At 49.9% G+C, this 12,660-nt stretch overlaps 1 protein-coding gene across 17 annotated transcripts in view; it reads left to right on the forward strand.

Moving 5' to 3' along the window:
• The window catches only part of mycbp2 (MYC binding protein 2), a 114,948-nt gene that overhangs the window by 24,758 nt on the left and 77,530 nt on the right, over positions 1-12,660 (forward strand). For 16 of the 17 annotated variants that reach the window (XM_061226367.1, XM_061226369.1, XM_061226368.1 and 13 more), the window contains exons 4-9: positions 3,924-4,077; positions 4,825-5,021; positions 7,936-8,178; positions 9,786-9,857; positions 10,290-10,386; positions 11,205-11,278. In XM_061226367.1, the coding sequence (XP_061082351.1) occupies positions 3,924-4,077; positions 4,825-5,021; positions 7,936-8,178; positions 9,786-9,857; positions 10,290-10,386; positions 11,205-11,278 (837 nt within the window). Of the gene's footprint in view, positions 1-3,923; positions 4,078-4,824; positions 5,022-5,058; positions 5,099-7,935; positions 8,179-9,785; positions 9,858-10,289; positions 10,387-11,204; positions 11,279-12,660 lie in introns of those variants that run through there. The other variant, XM_061226383.1, reaches the window with a different exon arrangement.

The raw sequence follows: 12,660 nt of genomic DNA on the forward strand, positions 1-12,660 counted from the left end.
GTAACATCCCCTCTCTGCGTCTCTGAAAGCCGCCAGGATAGGTACTTAATGGCTGGACACGGGGGTTACATTACATTATTGGTATTTTGGCAGACACTCTTATCCAGAGCGACATACAGTTGATTAGACTAAGCAGGAGACAAACCTCCCCTGGAGCAACGCAGGGTTAAGGGCCTTGCTCAAGGGCCCAACAGCTGTGCAAATCTTATTGTCGCTACACCGGGATTTGAACCACCGACCTTGCGTGTCCCAGTCATTTACCTTAACCACTACGCTACAGACCGGCCCTTCTGTTATAGAATGCAGAGGTGCGTGTAGCCGTAGACAAGATGTCCGCCGGTGTGTCAGGGCGTTCCTTCGGGACGACGAGCGCTCTCTCCTGTGCGGTTAGCTGCAGTCTGCTGCCGCGCGTGCAGAACCAGAATCACGCATGTTGTCCGATACACGCGTAGCTTCTGATACACGTCGACTTTTGACTAGATTTTTCATGCTCCAGTTAAGACGCGCTTTTCAAAGGCAGTGCGATCATAAAGTATTTATATGTTTTTTTTTTTTGGAGCAACTGGACTGCCTCTGCGTCCTAACGCTCCGTAAAGACGGACCGAAAATACAGCGATTGGCGGTTTTCCCGTGGAAGGAAGCTTCGGCGGTCCGCCCTCGTCCAGAGACCGCTGACCGGAGCGCTTCACTCCGATCAGGCCGGACGGACCGTGGACTCGTATAAACGCGCTCGTTCCCAGGCAGAACTGACCCGCTAACCCCTATCTCAGTCCGGGGCGTGTGGAGGGTGCTGTCATTAGTCCCCGACGGAAGCTAATCAGCGCTAATGACTGCAGTAAGGTCACTCTTCACTGGACAGAGCTGAACGTCGAGTTTTCCTTCACTGTGATCTGACTCCTGAGCGTGCCTTATACAAGCACAGAGCAGCTCTTCACCCAAATATACAAAAGAACTGGGACACACTTTATGTGAAGGCTCCTACATAAGAGTCATACAGCTCCTTCATAAGCACTGCTGAGCACATTCATAAGCACTACATAAACATTCATAAGTGCTTATGTCAATAACAGCAAATGGGCACCTGGTGTGTTTTGTCAACATTAATGTCGCAAGTGACATTACCGTGACGTACCCTGTGAACTGACTCTAGATCCTTATGTCTGTTATGTAGGAGCGTTCAAATACAGTGTAACGACAACTATTTCCTTGAAAATTATCCATTATTGGAAATCACGTGCAACAAAAGATCTGGAAGATAATTTTTATGTTGAGTTTTGTTTTATCTTTAATCCATATTGGGGGTGCGCTTATTCTCTAGGCAGATACTGCTGTCTGATATTTTTAGAGATTTCTTTCAAATGTTTTAAAATCTGATTTGATTTTACATAACCTCAATGACTAAAATTTCCCTCGGGATGAATAAAGTATCTATCTATCTCTATCTATCTAATATACACTCAGTGCTCACTTTATTAGGTAGACCTGTACACCAGCTTGTTGTGAAATGTGTCTAAGTAACTTTGATCGTGGAATGATTTTTGGTGGCAGACAGGGTAGTTTGAGTATCTCAGGAACTGCTGATCATCTGTTATTTCCTTGCACAACAGTCTCTAGAGTTTGCAGAAAATGGTGTGAAAAACAAAAAAAATCCAGTGAGCAGCAGTTCTGCAGGCAGAAACGCCTTGTTAATGAGAGAGGTCAGATGAGAAGGGCCAGACTGGTCAAAGCTGACAGGAAGGTGACAGTAACGCAAATAACCACACATTACAACAGCGGTATGCAGAAGAGCATCTCTGAACACACAGCACATCATAACTCTAAGTGGATAGGCTATAGCACCAGAAGACCAATAAGTCTAAAGAAATAAGTCTAATACATGCCTGATAAAGTGCTCACTGAGTGTATATCAACCAATGTTTGTGATAAAATATTCCTTCTGTAAAAAAAAAAAGAGGATTGCTTGAGTGCTTATTAATGTGATCTTGCAGTCTGAACATGACAGACCGACAGTAGTGAGTTGTAGACGCTGCTCTAAAAATGTTCTTGTTGAAGAGATGCTCCGTTGAGTGAAGAAGAGGGGGAAGTGATGGCAGTGATATAAAATGGCTTCCCACATACAAAAGGTCACTGTGACTGATATTTAAAAACATGAATTGGGCGGGAAAGATAAACCTCACCTCAAGTTGGGGACGCAAGAATCCCTGAGCCGAACTAATGCTCTGCTGTCAGCAGCCAGCAAGACAAATGGAGGAGAAATTTAACTTATAAACTCAAATACCATCTTTCAAAATGTTAATTAAGTGTTTTTCCGGGTTTGGTAGATCACACATTTGATATACGCCAATTTGAAATGATGCATGATTGTAAAAACGATCCCTTGGTATTTAGGACATTTGGGAATGAGCTTTTTGTTCTTTGCTTTGCCGTGTGTCGTGTCCTCCGTCCTGCCCTGGCGGCACACTGATATCACAGCGTCGCATCAGACGATGAGCTGATGAACAGGCCCGTCAGCCGAAAGGCTAGCGGGTGCTTTCAGACCACATCAGACGATTGTGGTGGTGATGGATCCATCGGTGCGCTCCTAATTTGCATGTTTCACTTTTTCCCCACAGAAAAGATAAGTCATCTCCGTGCAGAATATGTTCATTCTTTTATTTTAATCATGATTTTCTGACTGTATAGGGACACAGTAGTCGGCCTCTGTGGTATAATACTGACATGGCTTTGTGGTTTTTAGGTCCCTTTCATCGATACTTTTACAAATTTAGCATGTTTTTTTAGAAACCAGTATATAAGCATCCTTAGATGCTTATATACTGCTTATATTGGGGGCGGCCTGTAGCGTAGTGGTTATGGTAAATGACTGGGACACGTAAGGTCGGCGGTTCTAATCTCGGTGTAGCCACAATAAGATCCTCACAGCCGTTGGGCCCTTGAGCAAGGCCCTTAACCCTGCATTGCTCCAGGGGAGGATTGTCTCCTGCTTAGTCTAATCAACTGTATGTCGCTCTGGATAAGAGCGTCTGCCAAATGCCAATAATGTAATATGTAATGTAGATGACTGTAGAAATGGCAATGGGCCATGCTGATAAGGACTCATACTGTCCTTATGAGGACTGTCGAGTGTGCTGTTCCACTCGTTTTCAATGGGGAATATAAAAGCACATGACAGTTTTATTTATTGTTTTAGCACATCCTCCTTTTATCGATGTGAGTCATTGATATGGCGGTTTTGATGCCAGGTTGACAGACCAATTGGGCGCATTGCTGTGTCTGCTGACCACGTGTCAGTACTGATGTTTCTTTAATTGTGGTAACAGAATCCTTTACACCGTTTAAAACATTTTCTATTAAAATGCAAGACGCTTCATCGCAAAATTAATAAGAGCAAACCAAATTATCATTAATGAAGCAGGTCAGTAATCGAAGAGAACCCAATAACTAACAAGATCTTCAAATAACGCGCTAAACCATATTACCAAAATGAAAGGTGAGAAAGCCAATATTCAAACAAAACTTAGACGTCAATAACAAGTTTCATGCTAACTGTACTCGTGTACATTTTGAAAATCAAGCCCACCATCACTTGGAGGTCCTGTTCGAGTGTAAATATCTGTGGTAAAATGGTGAAATTGGCTGGTGATATCTGTGGTAAAATGGTGAAATTGGCTGCGTCGACCACTGCAGCCCTGGAATGTGTGTGTGTGTGTGTTCTCTCCTCAGATCATTGGGATCAGGCTGTAACGGTGTGTGTGTGTGTGTGTTCTCTCCTCAGATCATCGGGATCAGGCTGTAACGGTGTGTGTGTGTGTTCTCTCCTCAGATCATCGGGATCAGGCTGTAACGGTGTGTGTGTGTGTGTTCTCTCCTCAGATCATCGGGATCAGGCTGTAACGGTGTGTGTGTGTGTGTTCTCTCCTCAGATCATCGGGATCGGGCTGTGTGGCGTGTTTGAGCTGATAAAGGAGACGCGGTTCTCTCACCCCTCGCTGTGTCTGCGCAGTCTGCAGGCTCTGCTGGACATGCTGCAGGGGCAGCAGCCCGAGGGCTTCCAGACCGAGCCGCCCGACGTGCTGGGTGCGTACTGCCAATCACATCACACGCCCAGGGCCATCAGCCAATCACATCACACGCCCAGAGCCCTCAGCCAATCACATCACACGCCCAGAGCCCTCAGCCAATCAGATCACACGCCCAGGGCCCTTAGCCAATCACATCACTCACCCAGGGCCCTCAGCCCATCACATCACATGCCCAGAGCAATCAGCCAATCAGTTCACACGTCCAGGGTCATCAGCCAATCAGATCACACACCCAGGGCCCTCAGCCAGTCAAATCACATGCCTGGAGCCCTCAGCCAATCAGATCACATGCCCAGGGCCCTCAGCCTATTGGAACTACATGCCCAGGGCCCTCAGCCAATCAGATCACATGCCCAGGGCCCTCAGCCAATCAGAGCCTCCCTCCCAGGGCTGTCAGCCAATCAGTCACACGCCCAGGGCCTTCAACCAATCAGAGTCCCCCTTCGTCCCGCGCCAGGGTCCTCAGCCAGTCAGAGTCGCATGCCTAGGGCCTTCAGGCCAATCAGGGCCAGCCTATAGCTTAGTGGCTAAGCTGCTTGACAGGGACCTGGAAGGTTGATGGTTTAAGCCCCAGTGTGGCCACAATAAGATCAGTGCAGCTGTTGGGCCCGTTAGCCTCACAGGGAGGATGTTCCCATGCTTTGTCTAATCAACTGTAAGTCCCTTTGGATAAAAGCATCAGCTAAATAACCGTTACGTAATAAGCCCCGAATGACCCCTGCGATCCCTGCTCGCCCCGCAGAGTCCCTGTTCCACCTGCTCCTGGAGACCACGGTGCGCAGCACGGGGGTGAACGACCCCACGGGGCAGGCCCTGACCGCCCTGTCCTGCGCCTGCCTGTTCAGCCTGGTGGTGGCCTGGGGCGACACGGGGAAGACCCTGCAGGCCGTGTCTGCCATCCTCACCAACAACGGCAGCCACGCCTGCCAGACCATACAGGTGAGTGTGTTTACACACACGCACACGCACACGCCATCCTCACCAACAACGGCAGCCACGCCTGCCAGACCATACAGGTGAGTGTGTTTATACACGCGTACGCGCACGCGCACACACACTCGCACGCATACACATACACACACATCATTCACACATTCATGCGTGCTCACACACACACACACACACACACATACACTCCATACAGGCCAGCTTTAACAGGTGCACACTCCATACAGGTGAGCTCATGCTGCTAAGTTCTGGAGGAAGGAATAACTTGTATGTGCCTGAACATGAGATCACTGAGATGGGGAATGGATCTGAGCACAGCGAGTCCTGCTGGTTTTACTGGGCATCTAGATGAGAGAGCAGGGGCTGATGGGATATGATTAAAGTTTGTTGCGTTTCTGGGGGAAATGTAGCCTCGTTTGAACTGTGGAAGAAAGACGCTCTTCTGTGTCCGCTTAATGTACAGACTGGAGACTGCATCCGGATATCCGAAATTCAATTGCAGAAATGCTCCGGCTGTCTTTAGGATCCTCCAGAGCGATTATGTTTCCCTGGTCTCATATATCTGCCAATTAAACTCCTCAGCTGTGTGACTGTGGGTGTGTGTGTCTGTGTGTGTGTGTGTCTGTGTGTGTGTGTGTGTGTGTGTGTGTGTGTCTGTGTGTCTGTGTGTGTGTGTGTGTGTGTGTGTCTGTGTGTGTGTGTGTCTGTGTGTGTCTGTGTGTGTCTGTGTGTGTCTGTGTGTGTGTCTGTGTGTGTGTCTGTGTGTGTGTCTGTGTGTGTGTCTGTGTGTGTGTCTGTGTGTGGGTCTGTGTGTGTCTGTGTCTGTCTGTGCGTGTGTCTGTGTGTCTGTCTGTGCGTGTGTCTGTGTCTGTGCGTGTGTCTGCCTGTCTGCCTGTCTGTCTGTCTGCCTGTCTGCCTGCCTGCCTGTGGGTCTGTGTCTGCACTGTACCCTGGGTTTGATGGAAGGGGGAAATAAGGTTTAAACGCATGCCAGGTTTATGTAGCTTGGTGTGCTAAGAGTAAATTGAAAGAGTTTAATTGATTTGGTCATTTATTCATTAAGATGAAGACAGAGGACAGATGCTTGTGGGTTATTATGTTGTTGTTGTTGTTATGTTGTTATTGTTATTACGCTGTGGAGCTGGTCATTTTGATGGGGAAGTGAGAGCACATTGATACAGTGGATTGGCTTTGCCCTCTGGGTAGCAACACCACGCAAGTTTACACGCTCAATTCAACCTCTAGAAGAACATTAATTCACTGTTTGCGGCATTGTGTTGTGCTGCCAAATCCGCACACTCCCTCCCAGGAGCAAGGGCTGCCTCTCTAACTCTGAGAGCATCTCAAATTGTGGGCAGATTTATTTTATTCTGAAGAAGTAGTGACCTTGCTTCACACTATGACTAGCCTCTCTCTATCTCTCTCTCTCTCCCTTTCTCTCCCTCGCTTCTCTCTTTCTCTCCCTCCCTGTCTCTCTTTCTCTCCCTCCCTCCCTCCCTCTCTTTCTCTCCCTCTCTCTCCCTCACTCCCCCTCTCTCACCCCCTCTCACTCTCCCTCTATCACCCCTTTTCACTCTCCCTCTATCACTCCTTCTCACTCTCCCCCTCTCTCCCCGACTCCCTCCCTCCCTCTCTCTCTCTCTCTCTCTCTCTCTCTCTCTCTCTCTCTCTCTCTCTCCCTCTCTCCCCCTCTCCCTCTTTCTCACTCTCTGATGGAACGATTGCCCTTCACAGTAAAACAAACCCTTAACAAATTCAGCCTGGCTGGCTGGTTAATAGGCACCTATGGCGCAGTGGCTGTGCTTTGTTCCTGTTCTCAGGAATCTCAGACACACACACACACACACACACACACACACACACAGATGACTCAACAGAGTCTGTCGCCGTCGGTGACATCACCACCGGCGTCTTACTGGGTCGAGAGACGGTAGATTACGGTCCGGACCGGCGGGCGCAGGTCAGCGCCAGACTAGTCCGGGATCCGATGTCCTTGACTCCTCAGTTACGCTGTGTGTGTGTGTGTGTGTGTGTGTGTGTGTGTGTGTGTGTGTGTGTGTGTGTGTGAGTGTGTGAGTGTGTGAGTGTGTGAGTGTGTGAGTGTGTGAGTGTGTGTGTGAGTGTGTGAGTGTGTAGTTACGCAGCATAGGTCAAGCGGGGGTGTGAGAATCCTGTCAGACTCAGCCCTGCGTTGGGCTTTAATGATAAACTTGACCTCACACTAGCTGCCACTCTCCTGGTTTCCAGTAACGGGTGAATCACGGCCAACTGTGGTTTACTGTCTTGAGGGTCTCAGCTGTGAAATGAATTAATTTGGGGTCCCTTTCCACTGTGACTGTTCTTATCACGGCTCCTCTGCTGATTTTGAGGATGCTTGACCAGTTCTGCCTGGATACTCGTTCAGCTTCTGTTGGTACTCCTGGCTAATGACCGTTTGGTCTCGACTTGTATCACAGTGTTGAATATTTTGGGGCAGCCTACAAGCCTTGTGGCTAGGGTGCTTGACTTTGACCTGGAAGGTTGGTTGTTTAAGCCCAAGTGTAGCTGCAATACGTTTTGTGCAGCTGTTGGGCCCTTGAGTAAGGCCCGTAACCCCACATTAATGGCATTTGGCAGACACTCTTATCCAGAGTGACGTACAGTTGACAATCCTCCCCTGGAGCAATGTAGGGCTAAGGGCCTTGCCCAAGGGCCCAACAGCTGTGCGGATCTTATTGTGGCTACACCGGGGATTGAACCACCGACCTTGCGTGTCCCAGTGATGTACCTTAACCTCTACGCTTACAGGCCGCCCCATTATTTTATTTTGGATAAGTGTCAGCTATAAATCACTGTCAGGTAATTGTGCGAGTTGAGGCAGAGAGGACAAGATGGCCGCTCTGACGCGTGAGCCCTCTCCCCGCAGGTGCCCACCATTCTGAACGCGCTGCAGCGGAGCGTGCAGGCGGTGCTGGTGGGGAAGATCCAGATCCAGGACTGGTTTGGGAACGGGATCAAGCGGGCGGCGCTGATGAACAAGTGGGCGCTGAAGGAGGTGCCGGTGGGCGAGGACGAACGCTGCCTGCTGCAGACGGACGGGTCCTTCCTGTACCTGCTCTGCAAGGACGGGCTGTACCGCGTGGGGTCCGGCTACAGCGGCACCGTCAGGGTGAGCCTTCCCAGCATGCACCGCTACACTGCCGCCGTCAGGGTGAGCCTTCCCATCATGCACCGCTACACTGCCGCCGTCAGGGTGAGCCTTCCCATCATGCACCAGCTACACAATGCCACCGTCAGGGTGAGCCTTCCCAGCATGCACTGCTACACTGCCACCGTCAGGGTGAGCCTTCCCAGCATGCACCGCTACACTGCCACTGTCAGGGTGAGCCTTCCCATCATGCACCAGCTACACAATGCCGTCGTCAGGGTGAGCCTTCCCAGCATGCACTGCTACAGGCAGGGCAAGCCTTCCCATCATGCACCACTACACTGCTACCATCAGGGTGAGCCTTCCCATCATGCACTGCTACAGTCAGGGTGAGCCTTCCCATCATGCACTGCTACAGTCAGGGTGAGCCTTCCCAGCATGCACTGCTACAACAGCACAGTCAGGGTAAGCCTTCACATCATGCACCACTATAGTCAGGCTACTCCTTCCCATCATGCACTGCTACAGTCGGGGTAAGCCTTCCCAGCATGCACTGCTACAGTCAGGGTAAGCCTTCCCAGCATGCAGTTCTACAGCTGCAACGTCAGGTTAAGCCTTCCCATCATGCACCGCTCCAGTCAGGGTAAGCCTTCCCAGCATGCAGTTCTACAGCTGCAACGTCAGGTTAAGCCTTCCCATCATGCACCGCTCCAGTCAGGGTGAGCCTTCCCAGCATGCACTAGTGGAGAGCAGCTCCGTGGTTATGGCTGCCGAAGGGGAAGGACCGGTCTGAGGCCAAGCGGCGACTCTGCCCGGCGCTCCGCCGCTGGGTCTGCCGCAGCCTTTAGAGTGAGTCACGGCGGGCGAGCCGGCGCCAGGGTGGCACAGTGAGGAAGGGATCCTGTTCTCTCGGCTCCAAGGGCATCAGTGCAGCTCCCAGGCTAATCCTGGTGTCCCCTTCGGTCGAGCGCCGAACCTCAGTCATTGGGGTGAATATCCAGCTTTACCGAGCTCCAATTTCTGCCCTTTTTGGCGCTGTACTCCGGGCACATTGGATTTCAAATGAAACGATGACTGTGAGGTGCTGACTGTCACCTTTAATAATCCATATCGGGTGATCAGTGGAGGAATTGCATCCCTTTTTATACAGTCCCCTTCCAATATTAGGGGACCAAAAGTAATTGGACAGTTTGCTTTGGAGCCGTTTCTGATTAAATGTGTCTGCTAATGACCTAAAATGTACATTTTACTGCGTTTGTTTAGTTGGTGTTCGCTGTGTCCATCCGTTTGAAGTAGCCGTTAGCTGAAACATCTTGCACATAATTCTCTCTCCATTTCTTAATGGAGAAAATCTTAATCCTAGTACATCCCCATTATAAAAATGTTTTGCTGTGAATTGTAAACTGGACTGCTCTCTCCACATTGACATTATTTCCAAGCAGCCCTTGTGCTCCTCGGCTGGGTGAATACAGGAGAGCACTAATGCACTCTTAATTAGTAGATATGCCCCTGACGTGTTTCTCCAGTTAGCACTCGTCAGTTTTCAGGAGAGCCCTGGATGAGTTTAATCCGCGATGACGCACCGGACCGTACTTGTGTGTGTCTCTGATGTGAGTTTTCCGTCGCAGGGCCACGTGTACAATTCCACATCCCGCATCCGGAACCGGAAGGAGAAGAGGTCGTGGCTGGGATTCGCTCAGGTACGGTCCGATCCGATCGGGCGTCCGTGGGGTGTGTGAGACTGCGGTCGCTCCCCGGTGAGTCATACGGAGGTGTCTCTCATCAGGGAACGCGTGTCAGATCGTTTAAGCGCCGTTTTATGTGCCACTGCGACCTGCCCCTTGTGATCTATCGAGAACATGCGGTTCACTCTGCCATTTTCTCTGTAGCTCAGTGGTTTTTCTGGGCCATTTTATCTCCCCGAGTTCTTTAGAAGTTTTCGGGAACATTAGTCGAACACCCCCACAGCTCAGCCTATAGGCTCACCACAGGGTGATGTCACCGTCAGATGATGTATGAGGTGTTTATCTGAGGAGTGCCTTTGGGAAGAAGGTTGTCTCTTACAGTCAGTTTCCATGGCGATCTCGCTGTGGGTTGCTATGGTAACGTGTTGTGGTTGTGACCGACCCCAGGGCTGCCTGCTGTACCGGGACACGAGCAGCCACAGCCAGACCGCCATCAAGATCAACCCCGAGACGCTGGAGCAGGAGGGGACCATCACCATGCCTGGTACTGCCCCGCTACTGCCCCACTACTGCCCCAGACTCTGCTATTACCCCATTACCCCAGACAAGCTCATATTACCTCATTACCCCCAGACCCCGCTATTACCCCCATTACCCCAGACCAGCTCAATTTACCCCATTACCCCAGACAAGCTCATATTACCCCATTACCCCAGACAAGCTCATATTACCCCATTACCCCCAGACCCCGCTATTACCCCCATTACCCCAGACCAGCTCAATTTACCCCATTACCCCAGACAAGCTCATATTACCCCATTACCCCCAGACCCCGCTATTACCCCCATTACCCCAGCTCAATTATCCCATTACCCCAGACCAGCTCTATTACCCCATTACCCCAGACCCCCCCACCTCACCACCACCATGTTTCCTTCTCAGCTGTGAAGGCTTCTCTTTGAGTTACCCTCTCTGCTTTCTGTCTGTGTAACACTATATAATATGAAATGGGTGACTTTTTTATTTATTTTTTGTCATAAGAATGTCGACTGCTGTGCCAGTATATTACAGTCCTGTTCCTCTGGACTGCAGTAAGGCCTGTAGTCTGTCTGAAGGCCTGTAGCCCTGTGTGTGTTTCTGCTCCTTACAGATACAGGACTTCAGGGTTATAACTGGGGATTCCAGAAAATAATGGGGAAATTATTTTTATATATATATATATATATATATACATACATATACATACATTGTGGTGCTATTGTAAAGCTTTGTGGAGGCTTTGCAAAGATGACCTTGTTGCAGACGTGGAGAGGAAGAGCTGGTCTGATGTGTGTAAAATGGTGTTTTTCTGTGACTGTGCAGGTGGGCAGGCAGACGGCCAGAGCATTGTCTTCACTGACGGAGAGTACATCAACCAAATCGCTGCATGCAAAGACGTGAGTGTAATCCTCACCCACACACACACTCACACACACACACTCTCTCACACACACACACACACGCACACACTCTCACACACTTACACTCACACTCACACTCACACACTCACACACATACACACACTCACACACTCACACACTCACACACACACACACTCTCACATTCACGCACTCACACACTCTCTAACACACACACACTCTCACACACACTCACACACACTCACACACACTCACACTCACACACACACACACACACACACACACACACACACACACACACACACACTCTCACACACACACACACACACACACACACACACACACTCATACACGCTCACGCACACACACACACTCACACACACACCCCCTTCTGTTGTATAAGTGTGAAGTGCTGTGGGTTTGTGCAGAGGTGAGCATTTGTCAGGTGAAACTGTCAGATAGTGACACGACTCCCGGCTGTCTCAGCCCACGGCCCTTCACCAGCAAAAGAAAAAAAGGTGCATTGGAGGCCCGCGATTGGCCGAGCTCCATGGCCTCCGCCCTGTGATTGGCCGGCTTTGCTGCAGGATCTGCCTAGTTGCCGGGTGACAGGCTGAGGCAGCCAATCGCGGAGCGCGCTGCAGTGCTGAGAGCAGTGTCAGCTCGGAGAGAGAGAGAGAGGAAGAGAGAGGTCTGCGTTTGTTGACTTTCGCATGGCTGGCATTCCATAGGTGTAGACTGCCGCAGGAAGTGTTTTGTGCGAGGGCTTTAGTCTTCACTGATACATATGGCATATGAATATATGGCATTCCTATGGGCTAAAGAATACAGTGATACTATTTCAATAATAATAAAAAAAAAAGTCTCTGATTATTTTACACGCCAATAATAGAAACCTCAGTGTTTCTTTTTAATGATTATAAATAGGTAATGCGGAGATCGCTTCTCCCTTCATCTTGTCGCTCTGATGAGCTCTGCTGCAGGTTTGCAGGCCTCCAGCTCTTTCCATGGTGGTGCTGGATTACCCCGTGCAGTGCGCTTTTCTCGGTGCTTTTCGGCTGAAAGCGTCTTTTAAACGACAAAATTGTAACCGATACAACCCTTGGTTTGCAACGCGCAAAGCTCATTTGTGTCGTTGGTGTTTGGGTTTGAAATGAGTGTGAGAGTGTGAGAGTGTGTGAGTGTGTGAGTGTGTGAGTGTGAGAGTGTGAGAGTGTGAGAGTGTGAGAGTGTGAGAGTGTGAGAGTGTGAGAGTGTGAGAGTGTGAGAGTGTGAGAGTGTGTGAGTGTGTGAGTGTGTGAGTGTGTGAGTGTGTGAGTGACCGCGCTTGCAGTAAGATCCCCAGTCAGTGCCGGATTTTCCGCCGTACAGCACGCTGTCACTGCAGAGACCCCCCCCCC

This window comes from Conger conger, chromosome 17 (assembly GCF_963514075.1).
Source record: "Conger conger chromosome 17, fConCon1.1, whole genome shotgun sequence".
NCBI lineage: Eukaryota > Metazoa > Chordata > Actinopteri > Anguilliformes > Congridae > Conger > Conger conger.